The sequence below is a fragment of the Taudactylus pleione genome, unplaced genomic scaffold, assembly GCF_031769625.1.
Source record: "Taudactylus pleione unplaced genomic scaffold, aTauple2 ptg000377l, whole genome shotgun sequence".
Classification (NCBI taxonomy): Eukaryota; Metazoa; Chordata; class Amphibia; order Anura; family Myobatrachidae; genus Taudactylus; species Taudactylus pleione.
The window spans coordinates 4,056,319-4,073,528 of record NW_028284778.1 but is presented as its reverse complement, the minus strand read 5'-3'; the positions used below and the strand labels follow the sequence as shown (position 1 = coordinate 4,073,528).

Sequence of the window (17,210 nt, the reverse complement as noted above, 5' to 3'; positions counted from 1 at the left end):
TAATATATATATATATATATTCCTATTTATTATTAAGTTATAACCATTTATTTTTCATGTTCAAGTTACTTTAGTTATTACTATTACTAGGTGAAATATAAGGCCCAGGAGCTTACACTCTCATTATGTATTTGGAGGGACAAATGTAACAGGGTGAGAGTTTAGAAAATGTGAGTTTAGCAGATAATGTTCACACTCTTTAAACTCGCCCAATGTAATAGAGTATGAGAACATGCAAACTTGTCCAATGTAATAGAGTATGAGAGCATGAAAACTCACCCAATGTAATAGAGTATGAGAGCATTAAAAACTCGCCCAATGTAAGAGTATGAGAACATGCAAACTTGTCCAATGTAATAGAGTATGAGAGCATGAAAACTCACCCAATGTAATAGAGTATGAGAGCATGAAAACTCACCCAATGTAATAGAGTATGAGAGCATGAAAACTCGCCCAATGTAATAGAGTATGAGAGCATAAAAACTCGCCCAATGTAATAGAGTATGAGAACATGCAAACTTGTCCAATGTAATAGAGTTTGAGAGCATGAAAACTCACCCAATGTAATAGAGTATGAGAGCATGAAAACTCGCCCAATGTAATAGAGTATGAGAGCATAAAAACTCGCCCAATGTAATAGAGTATGAGAACATGCAAACTTGTCCAATGTAATAGAGTATGAGAGCATGAAAACTCACCCAATGTAATAGAGTATGAGAGCATGAAAACTCACCCAATGTAATAGAGTATGAGAGCATGAAAACTCGCCCAATGTAATAGAGTATGAGAGCATGAAAACTCGCCCAATGTAATAGAGTATGAGAGCATGCAAACTTGTCCAATGTAATAGAGTATGAGAGCATGAAAACTCACCCAATGTAATAGAGTATGAGAGCATGCAAACTCGCATGTTTTTAGACTCAAAAAAACTCTCATGCTTTAAACTCTCACAAGATTTTATGTATAAGAGATATATATGCATACTGTATATATTTACAGTATGTGTATATAAAGAGGTATTAAATACTTTATAGTTTGGAACACCAGGTGATGCCATATTTGTTACTTGCTTGACCCTATGGCCCGTATTCAATTAGTTTTGCACCCGTGATACTTTTTCGCATGCCATACTTTTCGACTACATCACATGTTTTGGATGCGAAAACTTTTTTTGCGCGCCCCCGCTATTCACCGTATTCAATTCCACAGTACCCGAAAATGGGACCTAAGTTTTAAAAATGCTTTCTATTAGCGTCTTTGTAAAAGTGGTAAAGAGTGGCATTAAGCAATATTTTTTGGAGAAAATAAGTACTGTAGTACTTTGGGGTACTTGAAAATGGGTGCAAGCATATTATGAAGTCCCTAAAGTGAAGTTTTAAAAACCGTGAAAAACGCACCTGCTGCAAGGACCTGCAATCCTAAAAACACCTGTCCCAAACTTGAGTACCCCCAAGTCTATTTTGCTAGATTTTATGTTTGTTCCCCCACTTTATACTTTTTCACTTATTTTAGGAGTTTTTGTGACACAGTTATTCATTGGGGGCTGTCCCAAGGATTCTGAGTGGTTTCCCTACCTTTGCACCCCAAGGACCTGCAATCCTAAAAACACCTGTCCCATACTTGGTATCCCCAAGAAGTCTATTTCGCTAGTTTTATGTTTGTCCCCCCACTTTGCATTTTTTCGCCCCCAAAATGAAAGTACTTTCTTTGGGTGTTCCTCACTTTTTTTTAGGAATTTTTTGACTCAGTCATCTATTGGGGGCTGTTCCAAGGGCTCTGAGTGGTTTCCCTACCTTTGCACCCAAAAAAAAATGCACTTCTTTTCTCCAACTATTTAGAGGTGAATCTTTTTCGTATATTACATTGACTTTCCGCGTACGCGAAAAGTCTTTGGAATTGCATACGGAGATAAGTTTTCACCTGGCAATAATGAGGAAAGGGAGAGCTTTGTCTTTTATGTTCTGCACAAAAGGGAATATGAAAACATATATTTTTTGGGATTACATTATAAACCACATTAATTACATTTCCACAAATGTGTTATGTTACATAAAAGTGTTATGTTTGGAACTAGGAAAACACTGCATTCCAGCATAAAAAATCTCATACCATCTGTGAAACATGGTGGTGGTATCACGGTTTGGAGCGTGTTTTGCGGCATCTGGCCCAGGACAACTTGCCATCATTGATAGGACAATGCATTATGAATTATACCAGAATATTCTAAAGGAAAATGTTAAGACGTGTCCATGAGCTGCATCTCAAGAGAATGTGGGTCATACAGCAAGACAATGACCCAAAGCACACAAGTCATTCCACCAAAGAATGGTTAAAGAAGAATAAATTTAAAGTTTTGGAATGGCCAAGTCAAAGTCCTGACCATAACCCAATTGAAATGTTGTGGAACTACCTGAAGTGAAAGCAAAGGTTCACATACTTTTGCCACTCACATATACAGTGTTCGTAAATACGCGCTATAGCGCGTATTTTACCCGCTATCGGGCACCGGGGACCCACTTTTCTAAAGTATCCGGGTCCCCAGGGACGCGCTATGCTGTGTCCAATCCCTGACAGCTGGCTGCAGCATAGCGCGTCCCCCTGCAGTAACAGACACAACGCTGTCTGTTAGAGCAGCCAATGAGAGTCAGATAGACTCTCATTGGCTGCTGCTGTGTAAAGCCGTGCTGGGATCAAGTGTCTGATCCCAGCATCGGCACAGTGTCCGTGCCCAGCGCTGGGACAGTGTTTGTTCCCAGCACCGGGTAAGCTATTGCGGTGGGTACCTGGTGAAGGGACCGCCTGGTCCCTTCCACCAGCGTTGGCGGGAGTAGCCTGGCTCTGGGTGCAAGCTAAGCGGAGCTCGCTGCCCGGAAGCCAAGTGGCGGTGGTTGTTTGGCACTGGCCGCGAGCCAAACACGGCTCGCGGTCCGCGGTCCAGCAGCCAATAGGAGGCAGACGCGATGAGCCAATTGCGGCTCGCCGCATCTTAGCCCCGCCCACTCGTGGCATCTTGAATTAGACGCGACTGAGCGGGAAACTTCAGTACCGACGGCGGAGGGGAGGAGAGAAGACCTCCCGAAGAGCAGCTCAGCAACAGTTCCGGTGGCCGGGCAAGTTGCCAGAAGACAGCGAGATCAAGAGGGAAGAAAGGAAAGGCGGCGCCGCTGCCCAGGACGGGCCAGCGGCAGAAGTATGAAGCTGAGGACCGAAGAGGACTGCGGGGGTGTGAAGAAAAAGAGCTATCGAAGTTCCCCCCCGCAGCCTCTTCCACCATGCGGGTGCTAATTACCCCTCCCTAGACCACCAGGGTTGTTGGGCACTAGGCCCGTGGCATAAATTCAGGCAATAGGCCTGTTGGTATATAGGTGGGCACAAGGCCCAGGCTACATAGGGGGCATTAGGCCCAAATTAAGGTATTTGCCCCACAAATAGGTGAGTGACCTGGGCATTAGGCCCAGGTCACTGAGGGGCAATGCATAGGGGGTCAACTACTGGGGGCCCTGCAGAGGGGGGATGACTACAGGGGGCCCTGCAGAGGGGGGATGACTACTGAGGGCCCTGCAGAGGGGGGATGACTACTGGGGGCCCTGCAGAGGGGGGATGACTACAGGAGGCCCTGCAGAGGGGGGATGACTACTGAGGGCCCTGCAGAGGGGGGATGACCACTGAGGGCCCCCTGCAGAGAGGGGATGACTACTGGGGGCACTGCAGAGGGGGATGACTACAGGGGGAGATGACTACTAGGGGTAATGCATAGGAGGATTACTACTGGGGGTAATGCATAGGAGGATTACTACTGGGGGCAATTCATAGGGGGACTAAAGGGCATTAATGTGCAGCATAATGTGTAAAGGCTGGGGATGGCTGTGGCATCATTTGTAAGGGGCATTACTGTGTGGCATTAATGTGCGTCCTAATGTTTAAAGATCGGACATGGCTGTGTGGCAAAATGTGTAAAGACTGGGCATTACTGCATGGCATTAATGTGCAGCATAATGTGTAAAGGCCGGGCATGGCTGTGTGGCATCATTTGTAAGAGGTTAGGGGAGGTCTGAGAGTTATATAGGGAGCTCTAAAGCATAAATTATGATGGGACCCAGAAATGGTCAGGAAGGACCCCATTTTTTTAAAGTGGAGGGTCCCAGGGACCCACATATTTTGTCACTCACCGCGATCACTGCATATATGTGATATTGGATAATTTTCCTCAATAAAAAAATGAGCACATTTTTCATCTCTTTTGTTTGATTTGGTTTCTCTTTATCTACTTTTAGGCCTTGTGTGAATATCTAAGGTAGTTTTAGGCAAAACTTCAGCAGAAATATAGAAAATTCTGAAGGGTTTACAAACTTTCAAGCACCACTGTAGCTGATATGTACACCAACATTGTATGTACATTACACAGTGTTATTCTGTCAGTGATGACATCATGCTGAGTGTAATAGTGGGAATGATAAGAAATGACCTAATGCAGATCCCTCATCTCTCATCAGGTTACAGAGATGTCATGTGACCTCCTCCTGCTGTGATGATCTCCGCTCTGTTATTACTACAAACCGCTCTCTGACCAGACTGGACCTGACATGGAATTATCTGCAGGACTCTGGAATAAAACTTCTGTGTGAGGGACTGAGACATCCAGACTGTACCCTACAGGATCTTATGTAAGAACTGTCTTTGTATTTATATATCTGTTTTTCAGTACAGTATATAAGGCCCGATTCAGCACTGATTGCAATTGCGATTGCAGCTGTATAAAGCTGCAAAATTTAGCTAATGTCTGCCACCGCTCAGCCAGCATAGAGACGCCCACTACCGCTTTCTCGCATATGTAATTCCTTGCAGTCCTGCGCATACATGGATAGGTCTGACCTGTCTCTGAAATTGCCAGTCTCCTCGCACGCAGTGAGTACTCAAGCTGCTTATACAATCGCAGTAGCTAATTTCTGCACGCCCATGTAACGGTGTTCAACCGGACAGACACACCTGCGTTTCTGCAACCACTCTCCCATAACCACTCCCAAATGCTCATGGCCTGTCACTCACTCTGTGATGAATTCCTGTCTGCATGCGTGATCGTGTGGTTCATATGTATGTGCAGTATGCAACAATCTTCCGATCTAAATATTTGTGTATATATATATATATATATATATATATATATATATATATATTTATATATATATATATATATATATATATATATATTAGGGGTGTGCACCGGCCACTTTTCGTGTTTTGGTTTTGGATCTGGATCTTTCTTCGTGTTTTGGATCTGGATTGGTTTTGCCAAAACCACCCTTCCGTGTTTTGGGTTCTGTGTTTTGTGTTTTGGATCTGTATTTTTTTGAAAAAAAGCATAAAAACAGCTAAAATCACAGAATTTGTAGGTTTTTCTGCTCCTATGCTATTATTAACCTCAATAACCTTAATTTCCACTCATTTCCAGTCTATTCTGAACACCTCACACCTCACAATAGTGTTTTTATGTCCAAAAGGTTGCACCGAGGTAGCTGGATGACTATGCTAAGCGACACGAGTGGGCGGCACAAACACGTGACCCATCTAGGCGTGAAACTGCAGTGGCAGACAGGATGGCAGTTTGAAAAACTAGGCCCCAAACTGTACATAATGCAAAGAAAAAAAAGAGGTGCAAGATGGAATTGTCCTTGGGCCCTCCCACCCACCCTTATGTTGTATAAACAGGACATGCACACTTTAACAAACCAATCATTTCAGCGCCAGGGTCTGCCACACAACTGTGGCTGAAATGATTGGTTCGTATGGGCCCCCACAAAACAAGCTGGCAATTAATCTGTCCCTGCACAAACTGGCTCTACGGAGGCAAGATGTCATCCTCATCCTCCTCATCCACCGATTCCTCACCCTCTTCAGTGTGTACATCCTCATCCTCACAGAGTATTAATTCGTCCCTGCTGGAACCACAGGTCCCTCTGTACGTTCTGGAGGCTGGTCTCCCTGGAAGAGTTGATAATTCATTTTATGAACATCATCTTCTCCACATTTTGTGGAAGCAACCTCCTACGCCTTTCGCTGACAAGGTTCCCGGCTGCACTAAACACTCTTTCGGAGTACACACTGGAGGGGGGGCAACTCAGGTAAAATAGAGCCAGTTTGTACAGGGACCTCCAAATTGCTTTTTTTTCCTGCCAGTACAGGTACGGACTGTCTGACATGCCTACTTGGATGCTGTCACCGATGTAATCCTTTAACAGACAGACGCACGCTTGTCGCTGCTGCTTTGAGGATGCAAGTGCGGCTACAGCCCACACAATTCACAAAGACAGAAAAAAAAAAAGAATATTTTTATTGTTTGTGGAGCGCACTTTGAGGGTTACACCACCCTTTAACAGACAGACGCACGCTTGTCGCTGCTGCTTTAAGGATGCAGGTGCGGCTACAGCCCACACATTTCACAAAGACCGAAAAAAAAAGAACAATATTTTAATTGTTTGTGGAGCACACTTTGAGGGTGTCACCACCCTTTAACAGACAGGCGCACGCTTGTCGCTGCTGCTTTGAGGATGCAGGTGAAATCTAGACGGGATTTGGAACCGAGGACACACTACCTCCATCAATTGTCTAAATCCCACTGCACTAATGGCGGATACCGGACGCACGTCTAACACCAACATAGCAGTCAAGGCCTCAGTTATACGTTTTGCTTCAGGATGACTGCTGTCGTACTTCATCCTCATCGCAAGGGACTGTTGGAGGGTCAATTGTTTAGTAAAAGTAGTGATGTTCCTACTTCCTCTCTGGGATGATGAACAACTCCCAGCAGCAGCAACAGCACTAGGAGGAAGTGGTTCTTGATCTTTCCCTATTTTATTTTTATCAGAGAAAGTTTGGTCCTCCATTTATGTTATATTGATATATACGTGCGGCTAAAGCGCACACAAACACAGAAAATATTTTTTTATTTTTGCTGGAGAGTAGTGCACTTTGTGGGTTACAGCACCCTTTAAGAAATGAGCCAGCCGGCTCTTTACTTATGGGACACAGGCGCACGCTTGGCACTACTTTGTTGATGCATGTGCAGCCACAGTGCACACAAGTCACAAACACAGAAAATATATATTTTTTTGGTTTGGAGTGTACTTTGGGGGTTACAGAACCCTTTAACGGTCAAGCCAGCCGGCCCTTTACTTATGACACAGGCGCACGCTTGGCACTACTTTGTTGATGCACGTGCGGCTACTGCGCACACAATTCACAAACACAGAAAATAATTTTTTTTTTGGTTTGGACTGGAGTGTACTTTCGGGGGTTACAGCACCCTTTAACGGTCAAGCCAGCCAGCCCTTTACTTATGACACAGGCTCACGCTTGGCACTACTTTGTTGATGCACGTGCGGCTACTGCGCACACAATTCACAAACACAGAAAATAATTTTTTTTTTGGTTTGGACTGGAGTGTACTTTCGGGGGTTACAGCACCCTTTAACGGTCAAGCCAGCCGGCCCTTTACTTATGACACAGGCGCACGCTTGGCACTACTTTGTTGATGCACGTGCGGCTACTGCGCACACAATTCACAAACACAGAAAATATTTTTTTATTTGGTTTGGAGTGTACTTTGGGGGTTACAGCACCCTTTAACGGTCAAGCCAGCTGGCCCTTTACTTATGACACAGGCGCACGCTTGGCACTACTTTGTTGATGCACGTGCGGCTACTGCGCACACAATTCACAAACACAGAAAAAATATTTTGTTATTTGGTTTGGAGTGTACTTTGGGGGTTACAGCACCCTTTAACGGTCAAGCCAGCCGGCCCTTTACTTATGACACAGGCGCACGCTTGGCACTACTTTGTTGATGCACGTGCGGCTACTGCGCACACAATTCACAAACACAGAAAAAATATTTTGTTATTTGGTTTGGAGTGTACTTTGGGGGTTACAGCACCCTTTAACGGTCAAGCCAGCCGGCCCTTTACTTATGACACAGGCGCACGCTTGGCACTACTTTGTTGATGCACGTGCGGCTACTGTGCACACAATTCACAAACACAGAAAATATTTTTTTGGGGGGTTTGGACTGGAGTGTACTTTGGGGGTTACAGCACCCTTTAACGGTCAAGCCAGCCGGCCCTTTACTTATGACACAGGCGCACGCTTGGCACTACTTTGTTGATGCACGTGCGGCTACTGCGCACACAATTCACAAACACAGAAAAAATATTATTTTTTTAGCACTTGGGGGGAGCACCCCTGATGGACAGAGCACCCCCTGGACAACACTACAGCACCCCTTTAGGACTGGGACACTGCACAGGACTTTGGAGTGGACACAGCCCCTATGGAGAACTGACTGCACAACACAGTCCACCCAGCCCCTATGGACTTTGAAGTAGTGGACACAGCCCCTATTAACAACAGCAGCACAGCACAGCCAGCCCCTATGGACTTTGAAGTAGTGGACAACAGCAGCACAGCACAACACAACACTACTCTGCACTACACTACACTACACAGCCCAGCCAGCCCTAACTCCCACCCTCCCTCTTCACTGTCCACAGCCGAGTGAGAAAATGGCGCCGACGCGGGTACCTTATATAGGATCCAAAACCCGCGAGACCCGGGAGGCGGGATGATGACGTTTTGCCTCGATTTCAGATCCGAGTCAGGCGGGAAAAGTCGAGCCTGACTCGGATCGGGGGGGCTCGGGGGGGTTCGGATTTCAGAAATCCGAACCCGCTCACCCCTAATATATATATATATATATATTTTATATACACACACATATTAATGCAGGAACAGCACTCCTAAGTAAATTCAAATACCAGAGTGTTTCTGAAAAATCCATACACTGTACAGCGACGTTTCGGGCAGCTGTTTGCCCTTTCTCAATGTATATGTACATTATATATATATATATATATATATATATATAAATTTTAAAAACAGAAAACCCAGCACTCACCATTGTTAAATCACTCACAGTAATATATAAATAAATAATGGGGTTTTGGTTCATGGATTGATCAATGCATTTAAGCCTCCAGCCCACATCACGGGACCCCACTTCTCTGCAGGTCCTTCTCGGACAGCCGTGGGGGGAGTGGGGATCGGTTTAGGGCACCCGGGGGGGACTTAGGGTTAGGCACCCCCCGGGAGGGTTAGGGTTAGGCTAGGGGGAGGGGGGGTTAGGGTTTAACACCCCCGGGGGGAGGTTAGGGTTAGGCACCCCCCCCGGGGGACTTAGGTTTTGGCAGCGGCCGGCGGTATTTCATACCGACTCCCCCCCCCCCCCCTAGTCTATTTGGCTAGTTTTTATGTTTGTTCCCCCACTTTATACTTTTTCTCTCTTTTTTTTAGGAGTTTTTTGACGCAGTTAAGGGTTCTGAGTGGTTTCCCTACCTTTGCACCCCAAAACAAAAAAAATGCACTCCTTTTCTCATCCTATTCAGAGGCGAATCTTTTTCATGTATTACATTGCATCGCGTACGCGAAAAGTCTTTTGAATTGAATACGGAGATAAGTTTTCACCTGGCAGAATGAAATCATCCGCTATACTTTTTCGTGGATCTCGGCTTTTCGCATCAAATTGAATACGGGCCTATGTCGGGTACTTTCTATACTAGCATTCTTTATAGTGTGAGATTGGCACTGCTTATAATGTCACCTTGTGCCAGTCTCTTCTCATTGGTGCCAGCTACCTTATATAGTCCCCTTTCTCGGACATACCTATAGCGGTCACACACTGGCATTTCCATTCTCCTGCTTCTACTCTGCTTGTCTCTGGTCTCTGCCTTGTCTGCTGCCTGGTCCCATTACATGCTCATGTACTAACCTCACCGTTCATTCCCATCACTATCTCTGAGATGGCCCCTATAATCAGGGGCGCCGAGAGGGGGGGGGAGGCGGGTACAGATTACCGGGGCCCGGGCTTCCTGAGGAGCCCGGCGCCGCTCCCCCTCCCTCACAGCAGCCCAGCACACAGCGTGTGCTGAGCCGCAGTGGAGACTGCTCGTGGCTGCTGAGCAGCAGCCACGAGCAGTCTCCTATGCCTGTGAGGGGGAGCGATCACACTGATCGCACCCCCCCTGGCTTTGAGCAGGGCTGAGGGGGCTCAGAGCACCCCCTCTCGCGGCCGGCGCTGCATATCCCTTTTTTTTTTCCGGGAAGGGGGCGTGGCCACGCCTCCCTCGATTAGGCCACGCCCCCTATTATCAGCGGGCCTGCCTATAATATGTAGAATAACAGTCTTAAATTATGTGTGGTACCAGATAGCCCTATAAATTAAATGTAATAAATACAATAAATATGCCTTAAATTCTAGCAATAAAAAATATAAGTAAAAACGGATCTGCAAAGAATCACTGTTGCCTGGAGCCTTCCTAGTGGAAACTCCCCTGTACTTATCCCTTTTACAGCGCTTAGGACAGAGCAGAGTGATTGTGCAGCCACTTGCCAAAAACCAGACGGGCTGAACACCGCTGACAGCACATGTCGGCTAGCTGCACTGACTGTGAACAGAAGATCACTCGGTATTGTAAGACAGGGAACATTTTTCAGTACTTACTGTGCCGGAACCCGAGAGGTTAATCAGCACATTCATACAAAAGGGGCTATAAACATCTTTTAAGTGTTCATTTTATGTGTGTCCTATTAACTGATTACACCCTGCAGATCCGTTTTTATTTTACATTTATTATATATTTTTTCATTTATATTTATAATTTTAGGCATATTATTGTATTTATTACACTTAATTTATAGTGCTTTCTGGTACCACACATAATTTAAGACAATTTAAAAGTTGCTTTGGTTACAAATTGAAAGCGCTTGACCACATTCTATATGTAGAATAACAGTCACCACATTTCCCATTACAGAGTATAGGGGGCGCTACCACTGACACCTGACTGGGGCATAAACAGTGAGGAAGGGGAGAGATCTGTCTATTATGTGCTGCACAAAAGGGAATATGAAAACTTATATATTTTTTGGGGATTACATTATAAACCACATTAATTATATTTCCACAAAGGTCTATACCCCAGATACTGTAGGAACAAGGCGAGACACTGACATCGGTATTAGGGATACTCTGAAATACTTATATTCATATTATGCAGATCTTCTAAGGGTCACTAATTATAATATATTTTATATAATAGTTATTTCTAGGTGCACAGCAGCAATTTACATTGCACAATTTATTAATTATACACAACCATTTTTTTATCAAATGATTTTGCTGAATTTTAAATAAACTAATGAGGGTTATAATGTAATCCAATATAAGTTGAGGTTTAATGTTTCCTTTTGTGCACCACACTAAAAACAACTCTCTACTTCCTCATCTGCGGCCTAGACCCACCTTCTGCCTGTGACCCTGGCTCTGCCTGTAACCCTGGCTCTGCCTTGGCTTCTGCCTGTGACCCTGGCTCTGCCTTGGCTTCTGCCTGTGACCCTGGCTCTGCCTTAGCTTCTGCCTGTGACCCTGGTTTCTGCATGTGACCCTGGCTCTGCCTTGGCTTTTGCCTGTGACCATGGCTCTGCCTTGGCTTCTGCCTGTGACCATGGCTCTGCCTTGGCTTCTGCCTGTGACCCTGGCTCTGCCTTGGCTTCTGCCTGTGACCCTGGCTCTGCTTTGGCTTCTGCCTGTGACCCTGGCTCTGCCTTGGCTTCTGCTGTGACCCTGGCTCTGCCTTGGCTTCTGCCTGTGACCCTGGCTCTGCCTTGGCTTCTGCCTGTGACCATGGCTCTGCCTTGGCTTCTGCCTGTGATCCTGGCTCTGCCTTGGCTTCTGCCTGTGACCCTGGCTCTGCCTTGGCTTCTGCCTGTGACCCTGGCTCTGCCTTGGCTTCTGCCTGTGATCCTGGCTCTGCCTTGGCTTCTGCATGTGACCCTGGCTCTGCCTTGGCTTCTGCCTGTGACCATGGCTCTGCCTTGGCTTCTGCCTGTGACCCTGGCTCTGCCTTGGCTTCTGCTGTGACCCTGGCTCTGCCTTGGCTTCTGCCTGTGACCATGGCTCTGCCTTGGCTTCTGCCTGTGACCATGGCTCTGCCTTGGCTTCTGCCTGTGATCCTGGCTCTGCCTTGGCTTCTGCCTGTGACCCTGGCTCTGCCTTGGCTTCTGCCTGTGACCCTGGCTCTGCCTTGGCTTCTGCCTGTGACCCTGGCTCTGCCTTGGCTTCTGCCTGTGACCATGGCTCTGCCTTGGCTTCTGCCTGTGACCATGGCTCTGCCTTGGCTTCTGCCTGTGACCCTGGCTCTGCCTTGGCTTCTGCCTGTGACCCTGGCTCTGCCTTGGCTTCTGCCTGTGACCATGGCTCTGCCTTGGCTTCTGCTGTGACCCTGGCTCTGCCTTGGCTTCTGCCTGTGACCCTGGCTCTGCCTTGGCTTCTGCCTGTGACCCTGGCTCTGCCTTGGCTTCTGCCTGTGACCCTGGCTCTGCCTTGGCTTCTGCCTGTGACCATGGCTCTGCCTTGGCTTCTGCCTGTGATCCTGGTTCTGCCTTGGCTTCTGCCTGTGACCCTGGCTCTGCCTTGGCTTCTGCCTGTGACCCTGGCTCTGCCTTGGCTTCTGCCTGGACCACCCATTTTCCTGTGATCTCAACTCTCCATTTCCAGCGACACTGTAGCATACAGTATATGTTATAGTGTAGCTATATGATGCAGATGGCAGGTCCCATTAACAATTATAGGGACTGCAGTACTTAGCTGAACATAGGGGTTCCCTCTGCACTCCAGCATGCAGTGTCTCCCCATTCTTAAAAAAATGCACTCTTGATTCTAACACTCTCAGAATCAGCTTTATTGGCCAAGTGTACAAACATATACAAGGAATTTATTTCCGGTTAACCACTCGTCCCATACACTTACATAAACACAACAATACAATACACTGACAATCCACCTCATAATAAACAAATCAGCCAATAATCACAACTAACAACTTTCTAAAGTTTTTAAAAGTTACAGAACCCTACCACATATTTTCTCTAACTACCGGCCCATCTCTCTCCTCCCCTTTGCCTGCAAACTCCTTGAGCATATTGTCTACAACCGCCTGTCTTTCCTCTCACTCCCTGCTCAACCCATTTCAGTCTGGCTTTCATTCTCTCCACTCCACTGACATTGCCCTCATGAAATGACCTCCTTGCTATGAAATCCAAGAGCCACTACTCTGCTTATTCTCCTCGACCTTTTTCAACCACACTAGTGTGCCGTGAGCGGTTGTCAAGTGTGCCGTGACATCAGTGCAGTCAAAGCTGACTTTACTTGTACTGTTTGCCCGGGCAGTGCTGGGCTCTTCAGGGAGGCTCAAGCATGCTCGGGCCGTGACCTATGAAGATGTAGCAGCATGACATAGGTGACGCCGTGTTGCACACCTGCCTGCACACTGCTCACAGCTCTGCACTATGTGCTCAGTCACTAAGTGTGACTGGGCAATCCTAACCGATGAGGGAAAGGACAGGGATGACAGTGAGCCTTCTCAGCTGGTTATTTTATTTTTTCTGTGGGGCCAATGTGTGCATTTGTTTTTTGTCTGTGGGGATCATTTTGTTTGATATTTTTTTCTTTGGGGCCATTGTAAATTAGTTTTTCTCTGTGGGGGCCAATGTCTGTTCTTTTTCATGTGGGAGCCAATTTGTAAGTGTTTTTCCCATGGGGGCCAATGTGTGTGTGTGTTTTCCCATGAGGGACTGATGGTGTGCCTTAGAAATTTTAAAGTCTTGTTCAGTGTGCCACGAGTTGAAAAAGGTTGAAAATAACTGCTGTAGACCATTCTCTTTTCCTGAAAATCGTCCACTCCCTTGCATAATACTGCCCTCTCATGGCTTTCCTCTTATCTCTCTGACCATTCTTTTTCAGTCTTCTCTCATGACTCTACTTCTTTAACCAGTAGGTGTACCCCTAGTTTATGTTCTTGGACCCTCTATACAGCCTCTCTAGGTGAACTCATTAGCTCTTTGGGCCTTCAATATCATCTCTATGCTAATGACACTCAGATCCACCTCTCCTCCCCTGACCTTTCACTCGTATCTCCATCTATCTCTCTGCTATTTCTTCCTGGATGTCCCTGCACTTAACATGTCCAAGACTGAGATAACCATCTTCCCACCTTCTCGAATACGTGTGTGTGTGTGTGTGTATATATATATATATATATATATATATATATATATTTCTTCTTCGGGGTCCATGGGGTCCACAGCCATTACGTTGGGGTATGAATCCCGGTCTCCAAACAGTTAACACAAACGAGCTCTCTGCTCCCAGGATGCATCGGGGTTCCTCCTCATATACCCCACCCCCTGCCTCAGGTAGCAAGTTCTTCCTGTTTGGTGTGTTCACCACATAGACAGTGGGACTGCGGGAGCAGTCCTGCAGACGAGTAACAAAAAAAAAAAAAAAAAGAGAGTTTTAATCTCTATCTCAGCGGGTGATCTGAGCTGTCCTGGAAGCAGCCTCGCGCCTGATTGGAGGCGCACCGGCCACGCGCTACAACTACCTCCTCCGGCGCCGCACCGTAGCCTTGGCAGATCCATGGTTGTGGATTCAGCAGGGGCTCTCATGCCCTGGACCGCAACCGGATCAAGGGGATGGCAGGTAAGCAGGTGGTTGCGGCGGCCGCTGATGCCGGGACCACGTGGCGGTCCGGCCTCCGGCGGTGAGACTGGCCGGAGGCGCGCTGCAGTCAGGAGGCATACGGCTTGTTCTCCTAGCCTAGACCGCTGGGATTTGATGTTCCTGACCAGCCTGGGCTTGTGGCGGCAGCCAGGTCAGTTTACCGGGCAGGTCCAAGCAGCATAGGGGTTTTACGCTTCCCCGGCAGCCCCTCCCCCAATCCACACGCTAGTTCAGTCCTCTGGCACAGTTGATTGTGGATTGCTCCTCCCAGCCTCCAAATAGGGCAGCCAGAGTGTATGTCAGTTGCTCTCTGAATGCTGTTCCTACAAGAGAGGACGTTGGGCAGTCTCCCTGTATACCTTGCCTACTGCTGGTCTAGGTTTTTACAGGGCTCTATCCTACCTAAGCTTAGGCTGATTGTGGTAGTGAGAGCTTATATGCATATGACGCGCAGAGTATTTATGCATGACATGTGATTGTTGTTTATGGATACTGTTTCTTCTGTAAAAGAACTGTAATTCCTGTATACTGTCACTGTCTTTCCCCTTAACCCTTTCCTACAGGTTAAGCTGCGGTCGGGACGCATACAGCTTGTTTCCTACACTAGACCGCCGGGATAAGGGTTCCAAGCAGCATAGGGGAGGTGCGCTTCCCCGGCGGCCCCTCCCCCAATACACACGCTAGTTCAGTCCTCTGGCGCAGTGATGGTGGGTTGCCACTCCCAGCCTCCATAGGGCAGCCAGAGTGTATGTCAGTTGCTCTCTGAATGCTGCTCCTGCAGGACACTGGGCAGTCTCCCTGTATACCTTTCCTACTGTTGGTTCAGGTGTTTACAGGGCTCTATCCTACCTAAGCCTAGGCTGATGGTGGTAGTGAGAGCTTATATGCATATGACTCACAGTGTTTATGCATGACATGTGATTGTTGTTTTATGGATACTGTTTCTTATGTACAAAGAACTGTGACTCCTGTAAATTATCACTGTCTTTTCCCTTAACCCTTTCCTACAGGTGTGTGGGTAATTAGGGTGAATCAAAATCACGTGTGTACTCACTACTTGTCATTATTATGTCAGAGTCTGAAGGACAGACGGCTAAGGTCCCTGTGCTGGGGGGGGTTTTCCCCACAGGATCTCATACAATCTCTATTATGTGGTTACTGTGTTAAGTAGACAAACCACCCAGCATCTGGATAGGAACTCCCTTGGGTTTCCTTTTCCCAGATTATGGACCAAAGTACATTGCTTAGTGGCAGGATGAACAGGCTCAAATATCCTACTAAGCTACTGTGCTTTTTTGATTAAGAGCCTATGGCAAACATACTGCTTAAATGCGTTAAGTTTTGCTGAGTTATGCTGCCTTTGTTTCTGAAAAGACTGATAGGGGTATTCAATATGGGAGCGAAAACATCGTTTTTTTGCGTTAATATCGGAGCTATGACGTCATTATCGGAGGTTTTACTTTTACACCCTATTCAATTTCAAAGACTTTTCGCAGTTTTGAGAAGTCTTTGATAAAAATCGGGGATAACTTTTCACCATTGAATAGGTGTCAAAAAAAAAGTGCAGAATTGGGGTTTAGGGGTGCAGGCTTTAAAAAAATAGCCTGCACCCCTGGGAATGACATTTAAAAAAGAACTGTGTAAAAAAAAATATAAAAAAAAAATAGGGACACCCCAAAAAATTTATTTAAAAATTGGTGTAAAAAAAAATAAATGGGAAAAAATTGTTTAACAATAGGGAAATAGGTTCAGGGCTATTCTGCATGTAAGCGGCAGGTGTTTTCTAGAATAGATTTATAGCGGCAGGTGTATTCTAGAATAGATTTATAGCGGCAGGTGCACAATTGCAGAATTTTTAAAAACTTACTTTAGGGACTTAAAAATATGCTAGTACCCATTTTCATGTACCCCAAATTTGATGGGACCACTTAAAAAAACGAAAAAAAATAACCTAAGTGCTCTTCTGCATCACTTCTTCAATGTCGGGAAAAAACACCTGCTGCGGCTATTTAAATCCCCGACTTTCATTTAAAGGCTAAAACGGGGGTACCCATAGTGATCCCCCATGTTTTTACAACTTTAGGGGGGTCCTACAATTTTTTTAAGGAAAAATTCGTAACTTTACGCAAATCCAACTTCAGAAGAACCCGTTTTCGTTAATCTCATATTGAATACGAGGATAAGCGGGCGCGCGCCCGATACTTTAACACAGGTAAAAACAGTGAAGTTTACGTTTCAGATTGAATACCCCTCTATGTGTGAAGATGAACACATTACATTGGCCCCAGCTGTAGGCTATATGGGCTATATTGTAATTCTCTCATATTGAATACGGGGATAAGCGGGCGCGCGCCCGATACTTTAACACAGGTAAAAACAGTGAAGTTTACGTTTCAGATTGAATACCCCTCTATGTGTGAAGATGAACACATTACATTGGCCCCAGCTGTAGGCTATATGGGCTATATTGTAATTCACATATACTGGTAGAGCTGGGTTGCCCATCCCCCCACTCTCCTAATTAGGAAGACTCAGCTGAGTTGAGTACTGATTAGGGGTGGGAGGGAAAGGCCCCCATACATCAGAGATGTGGATTGTGTAT

The 17,210-nt window shown here is 46.2% G+C and overlaps 1 protein-coding gene across 6 annotated transcripts in view; it reads left to right on the top strand.

Moving 5' to 3' along the window:
- The window catches only part of LOC148508050 (NACHT, LRR and PYD domains-containing protein 3-like), a 156,291-nt gene that overhangs the window by 122,787 nt on the left and 16,294 nt on the right, over positions 1 to 17,210 (top strand). For all 6 annotated transcript variants that reach the window (XR_015869629.1, XM_088445164.1, XM_088445162.1 and 3 more), the window contains exon 10: positions 4,494 to 4,664. Coding sequence is in view for 5 of the 6 variants with exons in the window: in XM_088445164.1 (XP_088301290.1) it covers positions 4,494 to 4,664 (171 nt within the window). In the remaining variant the exon portion in view is untranslated. The remainder of the gene's footprint in view (positions 1 to 4,493; positions 4,665 to 17,210) is intronic.